This window comes from Perna viridis, chromosome 10 (genome assembly GCF_037379345.1).
Source record: "Perna viridis isolate PV_CMFRI_1.1 ecotype Kerala chromosome 10, ASM3737934v1, whole genome shotgun sequence".
NCBI lineage: Eukaryota > Metazoa > Mollusca > Bivalvia > Mytilida > Mytilidae > Perna > Perna viridis.
Window position 1 is genome coordinate 23,369,292 of NC_142454.1, and position 24,162 is coordinate 23,393,453.

Below are 24,162 nucleotides of genomic sequence, written 5' to 3' on the forward strand. Positions count from 1 at the left end.
AAACGTTAGATATACACTTTCAAACAGTATGTTTGATTTAACAATAGACCCATTAGGAATCGGTGGAGCATTTAATTACAAAGTTCTGCCCTTTATACATTTATTTCGCATACTCAGTTAAAATCCCGACTTAAGAAAGACGTGACTCTTCGATACAAATGCATAGTTCTTATTGAAGATTCCTCATACATTGCGTATCATCTTCCTAATTTAACGAAGAAGATGTTTTCAAAACGGTGGATCGACAACATATTTGTCCAGTGTGGTGGATGCTATTTGTAACAATTGGTCAAGATTCCAATTAGAACAGACTTCACTCCTCTACTCGCTGACCTATTTCTTCACTATAATGAGGCTGCATTTATAGCGGACCTGATCACCAGATCATTTGATCTCAGTTTCCGCTATATAGATTGTTGTATTGTCAGTAAACAATCCTAATTCCGTCGATTTAATGCATTTTTTGTACATTGCTTCTACCCAATAGAACTTGAGATAAATAATACTGCAGACACTGTGAAGTTGACCCCCATATCTTGACCTATAATTAGAATTTGGTGGAAAAGGAAAACTACTGACCAAACTATAGATCAAATGAGATGACTTTTCATTTCGTATTGTCAACTTCTGTTTCATCTGTGGCAACATCTATTCAGCACTTGCATATGGAGTTTTCATAAAACAACTCATACCTTATGCCAGAGTGTGTCGTAACACAAGGATAACTCAGAGACATCAACATCCAAATATGGACAAAACGTGAAAAATAGAGACGACCTATATACATAATATGGCCGTACAAGATGAACCCCAATTGCAACATAAAGGGAAACAAATAAATAAATGGTAAATTAATCAGTTGTCTTTGAAAGCTACATGTATTTTAACCACTTCTTTTTGCATGGAAGGCACGTGTTTTAACTATTTAATAAAAAGGAACTTGAACAAAATGACAATCATTAAAAACATATTCACATATTAATGATCATTAATATAACATATAAAACAGAAAAATGACACAATGATTAATAAACCTTATTCCCCCTTTTGGGTCTCGACAATCGTATTTGGATTCGGAGAAACATGTCATGAAACAAAAGGGCCTGTCCATAAATCAGGCCGATATATAACAAGGAATATTAAGAATGAAATTCATAGTACTTTTCCGCAATAGTTTCCAAACAATACAAAGATACAATAAACAATATACAACATTTTATAATTTCTATTCCCTTTGTTTTGGCTGACAGTTAGTTGGAAGGCTTTAATGATAACAAATAAATAGATAAATAAAATAATAAAACAAAAACACGAATATTTACATGACTTACTGAAATAACTTGAACCTGAAACCTTACAATCACACAGTTGAGTTAAAAAGCTTGATTATCATACAAAGCGTATAAATGAAGAATGATCGTAAGAAATAACGTCTGAATTCAGACTTTGTTTCATCCGTTTTAATTATATTTCGTGATACATGTATCTCACAACTGATATTAATCGTCAGAATGGGAGCGTGCGGTGTTTTTGATCGATTGAAATAGTTTGACATTCAAAAGAAAGAAAGAAACTCTTCTTGATAGTTCATATATGGACCAATTATTGTCCCCTTTTTATTCTCTATCTCTTGTTCCGACTGTTTATGTTATGCGGTATTTATTTTCAAGAATCCTATTGCTGGCCGTATGTTCTGCGATCAGACGTAACAAGTCGAATTGTATTAGTTCTGATACAACGCAGTTATGTTGATACTGAGGGTGATTCAACACAAAGTTCCTGATGGCATGAGCTGTCGTTGGGATTTTACCTAAAATTTATATTAAAAAATTATTCAATCCAGTAAGTTTTTTTTGGAAATAGGATATGTTAAACTGTGTTATAATTCACATAAAACAACAAACTCAACATAGTACTCTATCATCTATCAATCACAGAGTAAACCCGGAGAAAATCGCTACAATTTAAGCAACAAATACCATTCTGTAAACGTATCAATATCCGCGGGTGCTAATTTTCGCGGAATCTGTCATGTGAACATATTTGCGAGTATCAATTTTCGCGGTTTCAAAATAATGATTAGCGTTATATAGTTTTAAAAATCAATTTCGCGTGTACTATTTTTCGCGGTTTTCTGTCCACCGCGAAAATAGCGAAAATTAGTACACTGTGAAAATTAGTACGTTTACAGTATTAATCATCAAAGAGTTGACTCGATGAAATAGTTGGACGGTCTTCAGTCTCCTAATAAACATTTTGATTTTACAAATGTTTCACAAATGGTTGCATTGTGTGAACTTTTTATCTAACTTAAAGGAATAAGTAACAACATATGAATACAGAACCGTAGAAGAATAGGCAGATCTTGCTACCGTGACATTATTATACAAATGTACTAGTCAAAATAAGAAACGATAATAAGTTGTATTAGTTAATATTAATAAATAATTTTCTTCAATTTACAACTTCTCTAACAAGACTTAGTAGCAAATTTAAATTCATTTAAAAAAATAGCCACGATGAAAATCCGGAATGTTGTTTTTTTAGTCATGTCATCAAGTCCACCGAGAATCAATATTAGATTTTAAATTTAGGCTACTGCAACAGGTAAACAAATGTAAAACAAAATGGAAATTTAACCAAGAATAGGATTCTACTTTCTTACTTAAAGTATACCTTTGGCCCTATTTTCAATAAAGTCCAAATAGTGGTTGTAGCATTCCAAGTGTTTCGTTTTCAAGTAATGACGAATAACAGGTAATAAACCAATGTACCTATCCTGCAAATATGAAAAATCTAAATTAGCAATCAGTATCTCAAAAACTGTTGTATGATTAAAAGCGGTTCTCGTGTATGAAATAATCGAAAAGTAACGTACAGAAATGCAAAACATAAGGTTTCAGGCGGTCAGCTCAAACAAGCTGAGTGTTTTTGTACAGATTGTTCTGAGCAGCTGTGTAGTGACTTGTCCCTCCCCAGACTACTTTGGTACTACACAAACAATGGATAAATGTTGCAATATTAAAACGCAAATAATATACGTTTATGTGTTGTTTATATTATGTCTAGATTTACCAGTATGTAAAACAATGTATCAAAACTTGGGATCAATTTTTCACTTACGACTTTTTTGTGTGAGCGACCACTAGTATTTTTTAAATATGGAATACAAACTTATTTCATCCCATTAAAGCCTAAAGATAGAGGTATGTACATTAGTACATACATATCATTTCAAATTTTTAAAGTTCTATTTTCTAAGGATTGTTTCCAATTTCTGTGTAAAATTAAGGATGTAAGGTACGATGATCCCTAGAAAAGGCTTTAGTGGTGTCTAGGTTGCTCGTTTACTCCTGTTTCCTTGTACGTGCTTTTTTGATTATTTCACTTTTGTGTGACTGTTTCCCCTGTCCAGTCTATGTGCGTGTGATATTTTCTTTTGATTTCCGTTCAAATTTTGGTTTCTTTGGTTACTCTTAATGACACTATTGATCTACTTTTGAATTATCTCATAGAACTTACGCTTCCACATATTATATCCTCCATGTAATACAATTCATATGCTCTCCTTTGAGACTGTTCTTTCTTGCTATGTCCATAACCATTTTTCTGAAGTAAATGCCCTTCTTCATACATCGTTACAACATCTTTTGGAGACTTTTCTAAATTAGGTTAAAAAATAAAACAAGAATCAAATAGTTATAATATAAATATATAGCTAAATGGATACCCAAAATCGTGACGAAAACTATCGGAAAAATACAAACGTGATGTGTGATAAAAATGATGTTGTTATCATTTCAGTATTGGTGACTTTTGTATTTAAATGATTTAAAGACTTTTTTTAGTTCAATCGTAGATGAAAATCTGTTTAAATGTGTATTTTGTGATTAATTTCTGCAAGCTTCTTATTGCAGCACTTGAGTGGATGGTATAAACTTCCTTTTAACATTTTTGTTTTAAATGAATTTTATATCTTTAAATTCTTCAACTTTCATACTGTTACTTTATGTTAAATTTAATACAGATTTAATATCATATCAGCAAATTCTTAAAAAAAAAAACTAATTCCCCATCCTCCAAAGGCAAAGTCGTCACCCGCTATACACTATCCCCATCCTCATTCCCCATATACCAAATAATTTAAAGTTTTCCCCATACATGTACTTTTAAATTAAAAACTTTCTGGAGCTACTATTTGGCCTTAACTCAAATATGCTTGTCAGGTCTCAAATACAGATATAAACTATAGCTAGGAAGAAAATAATTTGAACCATTTTATAGTTCTGAATACAAATAGATTGATCTTACTTCTCAACAGGATCTAATAATTTATTTTTTACGAAATGATTACCAGTAAAAATATTCATTGGCATACAAAACCTTTCCCTCTGTGCGGCATCGACTTTATTTGCTCTATCGATGTTTTCACCCACCTGTAAAAGAAATCCACCAATGACTCGTGAGTTCTTAAATACAAAGAGTATCATGTATTTTATGGGAAATCCAAGATAGGTAATCAAAAGAATATCATACAAGAAAAATGACTCAACACGAAAAATAGAAACACAAAACAAAGAACATAAAATAACCAAAACAACACACACTAAGAAACTAATGTAAAAGAGCAACCACTTCTCAGACTCCACAACCAACTTTTAATAAGGACCTGGTGCACCCGTAGGGTAAGTGTAGTCTGCCTTTTTACAAGCACTATTTAGAAACATCAATTGATTTTGTACATGTGTCCATAATTTCTTCTTTTCACTCCAAATGTCTCAAAATTTTAACCTCTAATCTATGCAAAATTATCATTCCATTTGGTATGGTAATCGCTAGTATAATTAAAAAAAAAATAATGTTGTTTTATTGCCTTAAAATAGTATTTGGTTTACATGTAATACATGTTCTATAATAGTTGTCATAATTCCTAGTTTCATCAATGCGGATACAAGGAAGTTGTAGCATATCAGAAAACGAAGATATAATTTATTTATATGCTTTATCGATATTTTTGAGTGTCCCTCTAGTCTAGTAGACTGCAGGTCAAATCGTCCCTTTGTTTTGCATAACATAACCGTTTGTATATTGCCGCTATATTTTATGAGAAGGGCTGAATAGTTGTGACTGGTACTTGCAGATAATTTCCGGACTGACAGATATCAGAAGTTCAGTGCTTCTAACACCGTATTGGGGAATTCGTTCTCGTTTATACGTACCGTAGAGATTGGTACTGCAAAATCTAATTTGTATTCTATTATCACTCTAGCTAACACCATGACAAAAACAACATATGAAGTGTTCTCAAAATCTGTAACTTGAACCTTCAAAATACACATCAATTACTATAAATTATGGTCGCTTTAAGGAGTTAGACCTAGGATAAGGGACACTACTCTTGAAATCAGTGATATGTTTGTATCATATCCAATTTCACCTAAGCATATTCAGCTTTCATTTGAAACAGAACGAAATCAATCCAAGTTACTTTGATGCTTACATGAGATTGATGTAAGATGTTGAATACAAACGTTCAACCGATTTGTAAGATTTGTGTCCCTTACCTTAGCTCTACCTCCTTAAATTGAATAAAAAATTGTCATTTAATAGCAGATGTATACACAAAGCTTTTTTATTATATAATCCAGTGTATAGAAAACTGACGAAAGCACAATGACTGTGAATATCATGTAAAACCCAAACAAATAATCATTCACTGTGATTGTTAGTGGCATTATACTTACGTCCATTGGATGAAATTCAACACACCATCCACATTTATTCTGTACAGATGGCACTTTTAGCCTCACTGAATGCCAGTTTGTTTTCTGAATATACTTCAAAAGAGAAATTGGAATTTGTATAACATATAACTGATTCCCTCGATTACTCTTATACAAATACTGTTAATGAACAAATACTGGCGTGAGAAAAACGGTTAATTCAGTGTTGAAACTGTAAAACCTGTGTGGACAGACACGGTGGTGACAGCAAACATTGTGAACCGTACTGTATATCAAATTATTTTCTCTGTTTAGGATGTTGTTATTTCATTTCTCGACGAACACTCGCTCAAACATGTATTTTACCACCAAGAATCTTATTCAATAGAAAAAGAAACAAATGTTGTGAAACGCAACGAATGTATCATCGTATAACCTTTATAGAAATAGAAAATACTGACAGAGATCGCAAAAATGTCTTTAATAAGTGTAAATGTACCTCCAAATAAGCTCTAGAAGGTCCTGACGACAAAATGAATAAACATCCACCGTAACAAAATAATGCCACTTCTTAAAAATAAACCAAATCGTCAAATTTTGGCACGAAGACACATTATTGACCAACATTGTCAAACATTATTAACATAAGAGCGACCTCAATCATTTCTAATCAAGTATCATGCTACAAGAGCAGTAGACAATTAGGACAAGGCGAATTATCCTAGTGGATATTTTAATTGATAAATGAGCGAAATGAAATGATTTACAATATTACATGTACAAAAATCGTCTTAATCAGTTGTAATTATTCCTGTTTCTTTACCCTGAATAGTTCGGATACTTCTAAGACATATTTGTCTGAGGTTTTATTAAAGTTATATTTTGAACGTTTGAAATTTATAATTATTTTGCTTAAGTTCGCACGTGTAAAATATTTATGTCACACTCCCGAATGGAGGAATAGTTTTGATACTCAATACTGAAGGAGAATCTATAAAGCTGTATCAAAACACTGGCACAGGCGTTAAATATATTAAGTACCAGTCCACATAGAATTCAGACACTACCAATGGTAAAGTGATTCATAGTGTAGAAAAAAATCCACCAAACAAATGATGCTTTTTCGGTCTATATTTGTAATATTTTCACATAGCGATTATTATTTCTGCATTCAAATCTGCACTTTTGAGAAAATCATGCATTTATTTCCACTAAAATCATCCAAATCAAACAAAATCAAGAACGATAACGCTTGAAAAGTGCCAGTTACATGTACAATTTACATAATTATTTCCTCAAAAGTGCAATAACCAAATGAAAAACTGAGACTTGTTATGTGATCAGTAACTGTTTCTTATCACGAAATAATTTTTTGACATGCATGAATATACTCCTGTCTGCTCTTTATAAAGACTGATACTTAAATATACGTTTCAACTTTAATCAGAATATCCTATTGAATTTTCTACGGAATTACTCACGTTAAAATGGCTTATATCAGCGTCATTGTCCTTAATGTCTTCTTCGGGAAGAAGTGGTTTCCGACTGAACAGATTAGCGGTATATAAAGCTAGACCAGAATCAATGCCTAAAAAGTACTGTAGACGTATAAATATTTGTGATTTCTTATATTTTGAGGAGTCTATTGCACTGACCCCATAATGACCTTTATCTAAGCATTTTGATTGGTTGAACTTTTTTAAGCGCTTCATTGAATTTACACACAAAAAACTCGTGTGTAAAAACGTAGATGTGACTCTCGTCTGCCAATTCGTAAACATGGAGCGGTCAATTTCCTATTCCTGGTCGAATGATTGTCTCTTTGACATATTCCCCATTTCCATTCTTTATTATATCTCATAGACAAATTAGGTAATAAAACAGTTATTAAATGGGTTGGCCTCGTGCAATTGAACACTTGGTCATTCTCAGTACCTCAGGACAAATATTCTGGTTTATTGCATCCTACCCATTTAATAACTGTATACTGTAGACGTATAAATATTTGTGATGTATTATGTTTTGCTTTCTTTGCATTGGACAGATAAGTATTAAGTAGCTGTCTTTGTAAGAATCATGCAAAATCTGAAAAATGTGATACACCCCCAAAAAGGCTACATATTTTTATTTTTGTAATTAAGTTGTTTTATGGGTCTATACTATGAAATGTGTAATTATTCATTCAAATCTGCCTGCTCTTAGGAGATAATCAACATTGAAATTCCAATAGATTCTATTGTATTTGAGTGTCCTCTACAGAGTTATCTCCCTTAATTTTGAAATCTACAGTGTATTTTATATAACTTTTATCTCCTAAATATCATGGGTAATATGGAAAACCGAATGTTAATTTCTTTTTACTATGACATTTCAAACAAAATATAAAAAATAAAAATATGTAGGCTTTCCACCCATGAATCAAATTTTGCATGATTCTTAGCTGGAGTACTTCTTAAAACTATTCCCGCAAAAACTTTCCTTGTGCATGGATATTGTAAACTGGATTTAAAAAAGTAACCAAGGGAACCAATTCTAGCTAAAATCAAAAGACCAAAATTAGAGTATTGGAATTTTGACATACACACAAAAATTATGTTACGCATTGTGATGCACTGTTTTTGGCACATCCATTGGAAGATTACAAAGAAGCATTATGCGTACAATTGAAAAAAAAATAAACAAAAACAACCAGGTACCAAAACGATTCTGAATAGAAAAAACATTGTGTTCCTCATTACTACGTGTAACTTTGTGGAAGTAATTTTAGGAACTGATGTGGGGTACATGTAGTCAAATTGTAAATACTGAAGAGGACGAACCGACAAACCAACTCCCGGTAACGTTGATTGATACCAAATCAAGTTGGCATAGACAATTTTCTTCAGCAGCTGCCGGAATTTAAAAACATATTTGAAAATCTGTATTGTTATGACATGTGTTAATCATTAATTGTAACTGTAGTAAGTTGTACTTGATTACATTTTTCAGCATGTAATGAGATGTAATCAGTAATTATTAGAAATATAACTTTGTAAATTAATAAATAACAGGACAAAAATTGAGAGTAATCATGAATACGTTCTGATAACTTTCTCATTATTTTTATTTCATTACATTCTGAATACCTTTTTTGGGGGAAAGAGATTTTTTTGGCAACTGATTTAGTATTAAGTATTGAAATTAATCAACTTGGGAAGTGAATGAGTTCTTGTCCAAACACATGTTAAACTTTAAAGTGTTTGTCTTTCTGTCACCAGATCTAGAACATGCAAAAGACATCTCTAAGTTTTTAAAAAAAATCCAGCCAGAATCGAAGGTCCATAATGCAAATAATGTACGTAAGTAATATCGGGCAGTACAAAATCACAACCAAACATTTCATTCATTGCATATGTTGTGTACAATTAAGTCGTAATGGTATACAAATTGTAATTTGAATGGAAGTATTGTACAAATTATAATTTGTATGTTGCTTTTGCACACATTATATTTCCAAAATCCACTTGGACAAATTATAATTTGTACAAAAATAGGTACAAAATCACTTTGTACAATATTTTCAATATTAAATATACGACCTGATATATATGATATTTAAATCAAGTTATTAAACCAACATAGCAGAGGTATTTACCTGTAGTCTTGTCATTAAATACCCTTCAGTCAAGTAATTAAAAATTCTAAGGGTGATTAACACTAATGTATTATCACAGGGTTATCAATCAGCCTCCGTATAAGACAATTTTTGGATCTGAACAGAAAGGTGGTTTGTCTTCTTCCAATTTGCCTAAGGAATTACTTCCTACTTTTGAAACTGAAGAAGATCTTGAAAAGTTACTAACAGAGGGAAACGAAATTGACATCTGTAATGTACACTGTATTAGTACTGATGAGACCACAAATGGTGAATCAGCAGTATCAACCGATGACTTTATTGATGATTCCACAGATACGGGTACTAATTCTACTGATACGGTACTGATTCCACAGGTACGGGTAATAATTCCGCTGATACGGTACTGATTCCACAGGTACGGGTAATAATTCTACTGATTATGGTACTGATTCCACAGATACGGTTGATAATTCTACTGATACGGGTACTGATTCCGCTAATGCGGGTAATAATACCGCTAATACGGGTAATGATATGGGTACTGATTCCACAGGTACGGGTGATAATTCCGTTGATATGGGTACTGATTCCACAGGTACGGGTAATAATTCCGTTGATACGGGTACTGATTCCACAGGTACGGGTAATAATTCCGTTGATACGGGTACTGATTCCACAGGTACGGGTAATAATTCTACTGATACGGGTACTGATTCCACAGGTACGGGTAATAATTCTGCTGATTCGGGTACTGATTCCACAGGTACGGGTAATAATTCCGCTGATACGGGTACTGATTCCACAGATACGGGTAATAATTCCGCTGATACGGGTACTGATTCCACAGGTACGGGTAATAATTCTACTGATACGGGTACTGATTCCACAGATACGGCTGATAATTCTACTGATACGGGTACTGATTCCGCTAATGCGGGTAATAATGCCGCTAATACGGGTAATGATTCCGCTGATATGGGTAATAATTCTACTGATACGGGTACTGATTCCGCTGAAAGGATTGGTGATTCTACTGGGTTTTATGACAAATCTGCAAACGAGCGGGACTATGTACAGTCTGAAGGTCCAGACAGGGATTTCTGTCTTGCAAAATGCAAAGGGGTTTGTAAATCTTCTTAAATGTAAATGCAAAAAATCAAATGTTTTGTGTAATTCCCGTTGTCATGGATCAATATCATGTTCTAACAAATAGTGAAAAATTTGCGGAAATCACTTTTTTTAAAATTGAAGCAGTAATTGTATTGATGTTATCTTTCAATATTAAATATAATTTTGTTAAAACCCATGACTTATGTTATTGTATTCATGAGATTGAAAATTGTTGAAAGTAATTTTACAGCTGTTTTTGTACAAATTATAATTTGTCAAAGTGGATTGTGGCCAAATTATAATGTGTACAAAGGCAACATACAAATTATAATTTGTACAATTTTTTCATACACATTAATTATAATTTGTATAAAATTACAACTTGTACACAACACATACATTGTTTTTGCATATATACAGGTACATTTGTTTTGAAAACATGCTGACTTTATTATCTTCCTCAAACAATAGTTTGTGGAATCAATTACTATCTTTGAGAAATAGTATTAAGTAATCCAAAATTATGGAACTAATTGTAATTGGTTTAGTTATATTGCTAAAACTGAGTAAAAATTTAATTGTAATTTTCAAATGTAAAAATAATTGTAATTTAATCAATTCCTGCTAATGTAATCAACTACGTGTCAGGTTAAGATGATTGGGAAAATATGGAAAACTATTTTATATTCTGTCCACGCTGAGTAGAAATCATTACTTTTTTTTGCTCAGATTTTAAATAATTATATCTTTTTTCAGAATAATCCCAGCTGCCCCTTTACAGTATAAATGTGGTCGGTGCCTCTTAGAGTAAACATTCTTTATAGCAAACAAACCTTCTTCTATTAGTTTTCGAAAGGTTGCAATATCGAAGTCTACTGTTGTATCATTTTTAGATTGATTTCTCAGACTTGTATAACAATGTACAGATTCAAATCGAGGGAACAGTCCATTTCCGTCCTCATAGTTGGTAGTCTTCTACAGTTTAGAAAAATAAGTTTAATAACAAGTCTTGCTTCGAAATTGATATGTAAATAACTCTATGCGTTTGTCTGTTGTGGTTCTCAAATATATATTTGTATATAAGAGCTTGCATATATTGTTTAAGGTTGTATACACTGACATTTCAGTGACTTACGCTCATAAAAAAGACATGTTTCTCCTTTATAGCATGGACGTATACAAGTATGTCAACTTTGAATACTAATTGATTAAGAACAATATTTTGTGTTTTTAGTCAGTTTTTTTGTTTTTTGTATTAACTTGTTCTGTTTTCGATTTTCTACTTGACTTGACTTTTTATTAGCAACTCGGTGGGTGTTTCTAGAAAAGCAGAGGACGCTCACCCTACCGGTGCACATGGTGTATGCTCCTAGTTTCTAGTGGAGTTCGAGTTGCTCATTTACTTTCGTTACTTTTAATGTCATATTTTAGTTTTTTATGTTCTTTATTGTGTTTGTCTTTTTTCCTTGTCTGGTCTTTTTCCCTGGATTACATTCTTTTGATTTCCGCTAGAATCTTGGTTCACTGTTCCTTTGATTCCTCTCTCATCAGCTCTTTTTCTTTTGCCAAAAAATAAAATTAACCACCTATACATTCTTTCCTTTGTTCATTAAGAGGACTAATATATGAGTCTAATATGTCCGTAATATGCTTCATCTCAAGTTCTTTTGGGTAGATACGATTTATGAACTCTCCCAAATAAGGATTGATTGAAGATATAATGTCATCAATGTAGCGAAAATTGAGATAAAAGGATCTGGCTATCTGCTCCGTCTTTTGAATATAAGCAGCTCATAGAAGTAAATGAATAGGTTGGCGAGTAGCGGAGTACAATTTGTTCACGTTGGAAATCAGACGGTCTGTTGAAAAAGACGTCCATAACACTTGACAAATACCTTGTCAATCAAATTGAAATTACAACATTCTGAAACCATTTTCTCCGGTAAAATAAGAAAACAATTTAGAATCATTCTTTTACAAAGAATAAAGAATCATTGCCTAACAAAAGCGTGTAGTGTACTTTTCATCTTTCTCGGGTAAAAATGGTGTAAAATGCTTTTGAGTCGGGATTTCAGCTGAACATGTGGAATAGTAATAGGACGAAGAAATACATTATACCTCTGTCTTTTTGTCAAGTGGAAGTCCTGACAAAACTGGCCACCTGGTGTCAACATCAGCAAGATGACCATTGAAAATAGGAGTGGCTGCACTGAGTGCCAACTGATTGAAATAACAAAAGCGGGCTGTTTATTCTTAAGTTAAATTCACATATGAAATGTTTTGCAATTCATTCAAAACGATACAAAATGAACTCTGAACTCTCATGTACAATGCTACATTCTTATTGTAATATACATGTACTTGGGGTATTGAGTTTCGATGATGTTATTATAGTTTCAGAATTTCCTATTAATTTAGAGATTTTGGCTGATACAAGGCCACACTTTTTGTAAATACAATAAAACATGTCACAATCGCACCGTGAATAGACCGGAAATGTATGAGGTACGATCAAAAAGTCTGAACTCTCATGTACGTTGCTATAGCCTTATTTTATTATATATGTACTTGCGGTTTTGAGTTTAGATGATGTAAATATAGTAGTAAGATTCCTTATTTAATTGCAGATTTTGGCTGATACAAGGCCACAATTTCTGAAAATTCATTTAAACATTTCGTAATCAAACCCTGAATAGACCGAAAACCTGTCTATGCAATGCAACTATTGAAGCCTATAATAAATTTACTTCAGTTTAAATTTATTTTGAACTTGGGTAAACCGAACATCGATCACAGGATTCACTGCTTAATTTCATAGTGTCTGTCGAAAAAATGAAAAAAAATGAAAAGGCAGTTTACTCACCATAATTGGACAAATATTTACTAATTGATCATAGAGGAACATTGCGTTTTGAAGATTTGGAGCCTGGATGGTCACTTGTAAACAACAGCAGCCATAACCAAAAGTTAACGAGTCCAATATGATATCATCGTTAACATGACGTGTACCCCCTAGTTGTTTTTTCAATATGTCAGTATCCTGTGGACTCTTTATATCTTCTCTGCTGAAAACTTCCAAATAATGTATAAATTCTCTTACCAACAAAAACCAAATATTGATCTGTTATAATTTAAGAGGCATCCATGACAGCAGGTCAAATGTAAACGAGGTCTTTTGCATATATATGACGATGTTTAAATGTAAGGGAATAAACGTATAAAAAAGAATTCTAGAAGTACTAAGAACCCAAAATAAGCCAGTTTAAGTTATACGTTAATATGAAACATGTGCACCGGTAAAATGAGAATTGTCTGCTGTACTTGAATACCCGCCATTGAAACATTTACGACTACCTCAAAAAATAAGATATATCTGTTTACAAAGTTCTTACCAGTCATTTGCTAAACATAAATCTTTATTCACTCTAGGGTACTTATGACCATGGTCCATTCTCCTTTTTAGTCTGTCAGTGTGTTTGCCTCTGATTCTATAGGCGTGCTATTTTCGTTATTTTATTTTTAGTTGTATTTTTTTACTTTCTCATCGTTAGCATAATAAGTTCATAGTCCCTTTATTACCGTTCGAATCCTGGGGTCCGTGACTTTTCATACGCACCAAAATAACAAAATACCTGTCTTAAAAAACTTAAGTATCGATATTTCTTGTCATTATTACGGGTGGGCAGGACATGATTACCCTTCCGAAACATCTGATTTCACTGTCGGCTTTCTTTTTATTGGCGTTCATGTTGCTCGTGCTTTAGGTTTTTTTTGTTACGTCTCGTGTTCCTTACCCTCAGTTTTAGAATGCTTCTATTTTTCAGTTCGCCACAAAGTGAATGAGATCGTCAATGTTTATAGTGTTCACGTTCTGGCCATGTACTTGATTTATGTACATGAATTTATACATATTTGAATAGTCCTTTAGTTCACGATTTGGTATATTTTCTGCTTATCAATGTGCTTGGATTATACATGTTTGTAGTGTATTAAAATTGAACGGACTTCATAGCGAAAATGGTTCGGACAGGTTACCAGATTATGTAGGATTCATTTTAGAGAGGTTTAACTGTACCAACCTGGTACTCTGACGTCAACATTTCTCTGAAGTCTTTGTAAAATTCCTTTAGTTATGTTTCTGAGAGAAAAACATAAAAAAATTATAACAAATAAATATTTTATGTACTGTAGATGTTTTCGTGTTTTCACTAGTAATCTGAAGGAGCTTGCTTTATGGACCTTACCCTACCGGTGCACCTGGTCCATGCTCCCAGTTTTTAGTGGAGTCCGAGTTGCTCATTTACGTTTGTTACTTTGTATGTATGATTTTAGTAACTTTATGTTCTTTGTTGTGTATGTCTGTTTTCCATGTCTGGTCTTTGTCCCTGGATTACATTGTTTTGATTACCGCTATAACCTTGATTGCCTTGAGTACACTTTAAAAATGTGCGATTGGTCAACGCTTTTACAAGACAAAAGTATTTCATATATTTCTCCTATTTTATTTGTATTTTATTTAGGTACACAAAGGAAAAAAGTGTAATACTCAGTAATCAATAAAAGTAGTTCACTTAATTGTTTGCATATATTAATAGCTCGAAGATCTGTTTTATTGGCTAATGAAACATCACGTGTAAAGCCAATTATTTACCAAATGTTTATCCATCCAACCATGATGTTAATTTCTCTTCGTCTGTTTCAAAACTTTGAAAAAAAATCTGGCGATGTCGGCCAAAGCTTCACTTTGTCAAAATGTGAACATGATGAAAAAGGAGAGTTCACATTGCAACGATTTTATATTATTCACGTGAAAAAAATATATGAATTCTTGCATTTTATTTTGAATATCTTTCAATTTCCTTAATCATTGACATACAAATCAGGCAATCCCCTCAAAAAATATCTATTGTTTAGATCATTTAATTAAACATTAAAATATTTGGAAAATAACACAAGGTCTGTTTGAAATTATTGTAGGTAAGTACATTGCCTAACGAAGCGAGTACCGTAAGGTTCAACATTCTTGAATTCTCAATTTCAACCGAATGATATGATTGCATTATTAAGTTGTAGCAGGTTAGATACTGAATATGTAAAAAGTTCCGATTTATAACAGTTCTCTGCGGGTGGCGTAAACAAATGCACATCAAACTGACGCAACTGGCAGCTTTAAAGAAATTTCAAAATTATTGCCAAAGCTATGCTTCAATTTGAATGATCCAAATGGATCGATATTTTATGCTAGGTGGGTAAGTTCTTGAACAGCAAGTGGAAAACTATGCTCGAGTACCATGCCACATTTTCCGAACTTTGCCTAAGAAAATATTAAATGAAGCAGAAGAACGAAATTTATTTAATGAAACCAGTACACATTAGTGCATGATAATAGATAAAGCTAATATATTTCAATTAATTGATCCCGCTTAATTTTATTTTTTTTTATTTTCTTGCTGTGGAAATTTTGTGTCCACTACCGAACTATTTTCGGTTTGACTGTTAACTACCACCGGTGACCTTTTATTTTTTTTTCACAAACACACATTGCTATTGAGCTTACTTCATGTTCGCTGTAATGGATGAAAAGAACGTTATACAAACCTTATCTATTGTATCTATACTTAATTGATATGTTTAAGATGACTATTATCGTTCTTATGCACAGTTTACTAGACCCATCTTCATTTTGTACAATTTAAAGTGGGAATTATAAGTTTCTAAAGTTCATAATGCTGCCTACAATTTGCTCTTTTGCCTATTAGTTATCTTTTCATATAAATACGTACCTAAATCTGGCATTGTCTGTAACTAAATAATTAGGATGTATAATTATTGAATTAGATTCATCCTTGACATTACCAAGCCTTGAAAAGAAAATACAATGCAAAATTATGTCAAGAAAATGTCGTAATTAAAACATTCATCAAAGGTTATGATCATTACCTAAATGTTACTCACTATAAGAATCGGGCAGTGGGTGAAACGTTGTTGGAAATAACCCACCGCGTTGACATTTAAGTATTAGTATTATAAAACTCAAGGAATAACAACTTTTCTACACCACGATTGATACTTTGGTCATTCAAGGGACATATAACTATAAAAAAGAATCTCAATTTTCCAACATTTTAAAGAACAGTTTCCAAACTTTTCAGTGTTGCGTAGATCAAAAAGCGGTTATTTGAAATAAAAACGATTTCAATGTGTTATTTACCTGAGTCATATTTTTTTTTGTACATAAACAGTTCAAAAGAACATAATCGGGTAATGATTAAAATATAGAATAATTGAATAACGTTTGATTTGGTGCATTTCATATATTACTTACATTAGTTAAAAATATTTTTAACATCAATTTTCATACAATGTGAAAAAGGTTCAGGTACTACAAAAAACATAATGAATATTATCGGAGATATTTGTCCATGCTCAAATTATTTTAAATGTTATTTTATAGCTGTGGGACATGTAAGTATTTGAATGGTTTGTCAAAATATATTTTATTCCTTGAAACTACACGTTCTGTGTTCAAATCTTTATTTCTGCGAACACTTTACATCAGCTTCAGCTCACTCTTCAATCAGTCAACTCAAGAACAACTTTTGCAGAATGACAATTTCATACACAATCTTAATTATTCTTAATTAAAAGACAGGTTTCATGTACTAGTTTGGTAACTAATTTTAAATAAGAGCTTAAAGTGAATTTCGTTGGTATTGACATACTGTAAAAGTACAATTTTTCGTGGAGTACCAATTTGCGTGGTTTTCGTGGGAAGGCCAAACCACGAAATTTGGTTCCCATCGAAAAGGAAATTTCCTTTGCTGTGTATACTGAATATCTCAAAACCACGAATTCATGAATGCACGAATGTTTCTTCCCTAATCCACGAAAATTGGTATGCACGAATTAAAGTACTTTCACAGTAGGTAAATTACTTCATTTGTGATTTTATCTTAAAGACCACATCCTAAATAATATACAATGTCCACTTTTACAGAATCATCTATCTATAATTATTGAAATATGTTAATTGGAAAATGAAATTCTATGCTAGGGAATATTGATAATTGATGCTAAAATGAATTATATTAATGCAAATTGTATCATAAGGGACATGAGCGTACATAGCGAAATTCCAAATGTTAAATGCTCTCATCCTTGTGAAATAAACAAAAAAGTAGTTGAATATAACAAAATTGAATGTAAAAATTTAACGGTTTAACGGTCACACCTGTCTGAACAACCTCATTTGTTCTGTAATAGCATGTCGTGAAAGACTCGGTTTAATATTCCTTCGTGGTGCATTCTGTGTAAATTTAACCTGTACATTAAGACCACCTGTTTTGTTTGACCATGATAAGGCTCTTCCTTGGTATTGCACTTAAGATAGGTTTGACGGTAACTCACCTTGGGAAAGATGTTATTGTCAACAAATGTTCATGTTCCGCTAACAGTGAATTGACATCCTCTCGTCTAAAATATATAGAATTATACCGGCAATTAAAAATCAAAAGACAATTTACAAAATGAAAATACATGAATAATATTTTCATTTTAGAATATGATAATTGCAATTGCTTCAGTTAGTGAAATACTGTTTCCGAGATAACACACTTAAAAAATTCTGCTCAAGGAATTGGTTCGACAGTTGCAAATTCAACATCAAAACAACATGATCATTTCAAGGTGCCGTCTTTATGTATAAAAAAAAACAATGTACAATGTCATTTTGACTTTGTTGTTTTGATTTTTATATAGCATACTATATATTATATAATGTGAAGACATTTATATATTAAATTTTGCTACAATTTAACTTATTGTATACATAATGTGCGTACAGTATATACCCATTTAATTACCGTTTAATCATACTTTGTTCTATTTCCTGAGGGTTTATAAGTAGTTCATTGTAAGGAGTTTCTGGAGAACTTTCTATCATGTATGAAGCATACTCTGGTTGCCACACAGACCTTAAATAAAAAAAAATATGTCAGTAAACAATACATGTGCGATCGTAATATGTAAATAATTAGGATGCAGTTTTATAACTTTCAGTCAAAAGAGGATTCATGCATGTCAAAACCCGATTCAATTCACTCTTATTTGTTTATATTACAAACAGAAACAGTCTAAGTTTGTCATATTTTGAGGTAAACGAATTATCGTAAATGAAATCGGCACTTCAAAAGAAGTTTTTTGAAAGATACTGTGCATTAACCTATTATACATTATTCAGATTTTGTACTGATTAGTATTCAGCCTGTAGTCATTTAAGTCCCAGTGGTAAAAAGGGTACAAAAATAGAAAATATTATGAATATTTCTTCAAGTGAGGCTCTACAAACATCCTTGAAAATTGGAAAAAAAAACAATATCATTGACTAGGAGAGAACAAAAGGTTGAAGGCTAACCTTTGAGATCCCGTGCCAACTGGCCTAAAAGTGGAGAAGAGTGCACTCAATGTTTTTGTAAGCTAGAAAAATGAAATTTTGTACAGAAAACAATTGCTGAAGTGATCATTGGTTAAGGTATGGATTTATCTGATCAGACTGAAAATTTACTGGAAAAAACATTACTTTTATAAAAATCTGTACTCATGTAAAGACGAGGATAAATCAAATCAATCTCTTTTTTATACATGATATGAGGACGCTTACCCTACCGGTGCACCTGGTCCATGCTCCCAGTTTTTAGTGGAGTCCGAGTTGCTCATTTACTTTTGATACATTGTATGTATGATTTTAGTTACTTAATGTTCTTTGTTGTGTATGTCTGTTTTCCATGTCTGGTCTTTGTCCCTGGATTACATTCTTTTGGTTGCCGCTGTGGCCTTGGTTCCCTTGGTTCCTCCTTAGCTCAAACAGAAATAACAAACCATATGTGAAGGTGAACTGACCTATGTTTGTCTGTACTAAAAGGTTTTGAAATGGTGAGTCCAGATCAGATGAATTTACCGTTTTCTGAAGAGAAATTGGACCATTTATTTATCGTTCTTTATTATTTGGACATGAGTGTGGACATTTTTCACATTTTCATTTTCAAAATGTCATTTCTTGTATACCAAAAGAGGGCAGGGATAGAATGTACATTGGTAATAAGGGACCATTTAGCCTATCAAATATTGACATTGACAATCTTTTAATCAGCTGCTGTTGCAAATATTGTGAAAGTACTATTATTCGTGGGGTACCAATTTCATGGTTTTTGTAGGAAGGCCAAACAACAAAATTTGGTTTCGTAAGAAAAGAAGATTTTCATTGAAGTGTATACATAAAACCTCAAAACCACGAATTCAAGAATCCACGAACTTGTGATTCTTCCCTAAGCCACGAAAATTGATATCCACGAATTAAAGTACTTTCACAGTAGACTGTAATTTGTGTTGCAGTTAATTATCAGTGACACTCAAAAAGATGTTATATGACTTGAAGATAATGATTTTTTCTTTTAGTAGATTTTGGAAAAAAATGTGATTTCATTAACTGAACCGGTAGTTTTCAAAGAAATCTTTTAAGAGTTTTAATACTGATTAGTCAATCTGCAGATGATTCCAGACTCTATATACAGAGGCTAAGAGCTGTGTAATTAACGATGAACACTTATCAAATTTCTTCAATCTTATGAGGGGCTGCACACAAGGGTGATTCACTTTCCCCTTACCTATTTTTCAAAGGTCACAACATCCATGGAATCTCAATAGATGATAAATAAATGTTTTAAGTTAATATGTAATGTCATTTTTCTTAGATTGGATGATAGTAATCCATCTTTTAGATGAAACCCTCAAATGTATAACAGATTTAACTCTTCTGAGCTTAGAGCAGTATGGATTGGGTAAACATGTATTCCGATCAAATCATTTTTCAAGATTTTAATTTTTATGGCTAATTTTGCTAAAAAGACAAAAGAAGTTTCAGTAGTACTCAAAAGCTATAAACACAGAAAGTTAACATGGCTTGGCAAGATCACTGTTATAAAGACTGGCATTACCGAAAACTTATTCATCTGTTAACTGCTCTAACAAACTTAGCTCCGTCCCAGTTAAATAAACACAATGCCATGTTTCATAATTTTATATGGAATGGGAAAATGACTAAATAAAAAGGAGCATCCTTATCGGATATTTATCTCACAGGAAGGACTAAACATGGTTCATTAACGTTCTTTTAATCATTTTCTAAAATTATCTTGGGTTAAGCGTTATTTCTCGCATTCTGAAGGGTATTGACAATCCTGATTGCTATTAGAGCTGAGAAAATTTGATGGTGACAGAGTCTTTAATTTTCAATAATAAATATTGAAAAAAAATATGATTGAAGTGTATAATCGTGTAAAGAATACATTTTAGAAATGCACACTCTATGGTTTGCGTTTGGCAAAATCTTGCAAAACAAATTATCTTATTAGACATCTTTAACTTTGTACCGGTGAATGGCTTATTTATCTATTTTAATTGAAAAAAAAACAAACAAAACAAAAAACAAAAAACAAAAAAACAAACAAATGGCGTACAATTTTGAAAGATATTACAGATGTTATAGTAAGACATTTCTCTCAAGGACTTTGTTAAGGAATATCATCAAGAGATAAACTTTTTGTACCATTTGATCCACTTGTTAATAACATTTCAGCAAAAAATCAGGTAGGCAAACTTCAAGAAAAGTTATTGAAATGGAAAAATGTTCTTGAAACAGAACAAAATATTTTTATGTTATTGCTTGGATTATGGACAAGGTACATCAATAGGGTTGGTGTCCTTCTTCACAAAAAACATCCGCCGAACTGCTCATACAAAGTCAAGTCCAGGGTAGACGAAAGATGAAAAGAAAGCTATGACACGTTGAACAAATCAGTTTTCATGGTTCAGATGGATTCACCGTAACGATCCACTGGTTCATGATGACGACCATAAACTTCTGTAGTAATTATTTTAATCTTGTAGTAACATTATTCTATTCCAAAATCCTAATTGTAAGAAGTCTAGCGCGATACAAATAGTCCGCGTAGTTACGGAAAGCTCTGGCATCACGTATGAGTTGTGATATGAAAACCATATGCAGGTGCTGAAGAGATGTTGCAACAGATGAAAGGAAAGTTTACAAGATGGAATAAAAGGTCATCGCGTTTGTCGTATAGTTTGGTCAATAGTTTTCCTTTACCATCAATCTCTAAGTGTAGGTGAAGATATGAAGTTTACTTCACATGTACAGTGTCTGTAGTATCCTTCATCTCAAGTTCTTTTGGGGTAGATGCGATGTATCAAATCCCGAAACTATGATTGTTTAAGAAAAATACGTCATCTATATAGCGGAAACTGAGATTAAAGGATTTAGCTAAACGATGCTCTTTCTTTTGGATCAGACCGGCTATAATGAACCTTATAAGAGTGAAGGAATAGGTCAGCAAGAAGAAGTCACAAATTGTACCTATTGGAATGCCGACCGTTATTATCGTGTTTGATTTGATAAATTTAGGTAGTAGTTGAATATACAGTTTTCTTCAAAATACAGATCTGTATACAAAAAAAAGAAAAAAAGAAAAAAGATACGTTGTAAATATCATACGCAAATTAATAAAAAAAGAAGCATCGTGTGATCGATGGGTGGTCATCTCTACCTTCGAAAATGTCTGAATTTTATGTGGATTGGTATTTAAATAAGTTGTAATAAGTATTATTTATCGGAATGATAACTTGTAAAGGTTTTGTTCTTTATAATAACAACACCTGAAGGTTATGTTATAGTGTACAATATAAACAGAACACAAGTACAATGAGCGCAATTATGATCAAGGTAAAAACACCTTCAAAATATTTTGATTCAATTTTAAGTAGCACTCGTGATAAGAATCACACCTAAAATGATTCATATTTGGAAAGTCTACATATTTTCATTTTTGATATTTTGTTTAAAATGTTATAGTATTACTAAACAGAAATAAACATGTGACTTTTCTAAAGAAGTCTCGTTCTTAAGAGATGACAATTATACAGCTTATACTGTAGAATTCAAAATTACGTGTAAGGAAGATAACTAAAATACAGTAGAAACTGTTGAATTTTCAGTGTGGATTACCTCCTGAGAGAAAACAGATTGAAATGAAGAATCATTATGCATTTCATCATGTAGACCTCTAAAACCACTTAATAATAAAAATAAAAATGTGTAGCAATTTTTGTGTTGTATCATATATTACAGAATTTGCATGATTCTTACAAAGACTATTACTTAAAACAACAAGATATACAGTAAATAAACTGCAGTTTACAAAATTTGAAGAATCGTACCTGTTTCTTGGGTTTTGCCATAGTTGCTGAAGTACTTGAAGTGACTTTCGACTTATGTCCACTCTTTCTTGTTCGGTATTAAACTTTACGATCATGTATTCTATCTGAAAGGAAATGTCAATGTATTTTTCCAAAGTAAAATGATATAAGCTACAGATTCCGTTTTAAGAATTAGATATATTTATGTTCTTTACAGCTGCACTAAACGACGACTTCGTCTCCACTTTTTGCAATAAAGCCATACAAAACAAAACAAAATAATCAAAGCAAAACAAAAACAAAAAAAAATAAAAAAAATAAAGAAACAAATCCATCACATATTTTTTTATTTATTATTCGTGAGTAGGCAGGCGAATAGACAGATTGAGACAAACATCAGTGTATTATAAAGTTTGAAAAATGAGAAACAAAAACTGAGACAACCATATTCAGTTTACAAATATATTAAAAAAGGCAAGTGTTTGATAAATGAGAAACAAAACGTCATACCTCTTCTCCAAAGTAAAAAGGATCATTTTCTCTCTCTTTATGCCGTTTATAGGCAGTAATGAATTGCAACAAGCCCTTGCTTTTAATGTCACAAGCCATGTTGACGTCCGTTTGGTACATGAATGATTAGGAGGTAAGTACTGCTTTCCTTTACTATCCATGAATTTAAATATCAGTTTTTAATCCAGACCACAAACATTCCAGTTGGAAAGCCAAGCATATCGTTTTTTGCCCACTCCCTTATCGCATGTCCTTCGTATGACAACGGTAATAGGATGCACAGCTCAACAACTCAATTTCACCAAATTGTTGCCACTTTTGCATGCGACTGGTACTTTTGTAACTATCTTCAGATTTATCATTTTTATATGAAAAATGTAACACGGAATGCACATGGCAATGTTACGTCGTTACAAAAATAGAAATATTATAGTATTAAAAAAGGCGGAAGTATTTAAGATGGTTGCTCATAATCAGCTGATTAAAAATATGTGTTCTTGTGCCAGAATACGAGTTGTAAGTACAGTGCCGCATGTTTCAAAATTGTAAGAACGAGCTTCAAACAGTGAAATGAGGTTTTAGATAATATCAATGACTTATTACATGGGGCACCGTTGCCTTTGATCTTAACAATTTTATGTGGTGAATTATTGGTAACTATAAAAACAAATTACTTACCAGCTGGTAACAGCATACACACATATTTTAAAAATAATGAGCATATAACCGACTAAAATGAATATAAGAGCAATATGATATATTAAAATGTAATAATATATGAATCAAATTGTTTTTTTTTAATTCATCACCTGAACTTTTATTTTTTTATTCTATGTCACATTTTACTATAAACCAGGTATACAGTGTATATATAGGGAATAAAAGTACATTTTAAGAGTTAAATCGCATTATTTTAAAAATGCCTAATGGGCCTTT

At 32.2% G+C, this 24,162-nt stretch overlaps 1 protein-coding gene across 1 annotated transcript; it reads right to left on the reverse strand.

Moving 5' to 3' along the window:
* Positions 1-28: 28 nt before the first annotated feature.
* Positions 29-23,549, reverse strand: LOC148605029 (glutamate--cysteine ligase catalytic subunit-like). The gene is made up of 16 exons (XM_088550485.1): positions 23,227-23,549; positions 22,738-22,841; positions 18,312-18,422; positions 17,857-17,922; positions 16,233-16,310; positions 14,529-14,587; positions 13,313-13,521; positions 12,568-12,669; positions 11,283-11,424; positions 7,205-7,311; positions 5,745-5,837; positions 5,220-5,324; positions 4,355-4,436; positions 3,523-3,662; positions 2,677-2,779; positions 29-1,810 (listed from the first exon to the last, which is right to left on the reverse strand). The coding sequence occupies exons 1-16, from the start codon at positions 23,344-23,346 to the stop codon at positions 1,644-1,646; spliced, it is 1,788 nt and encodes a 595-aa protein (XP_088406611.1). The 5' UTR covers positions 23,347-23,549; the 3' UTR covers positions 29-1,643.
* Positions 23,550-24,162: the final 613 nt, after the last annotated feature.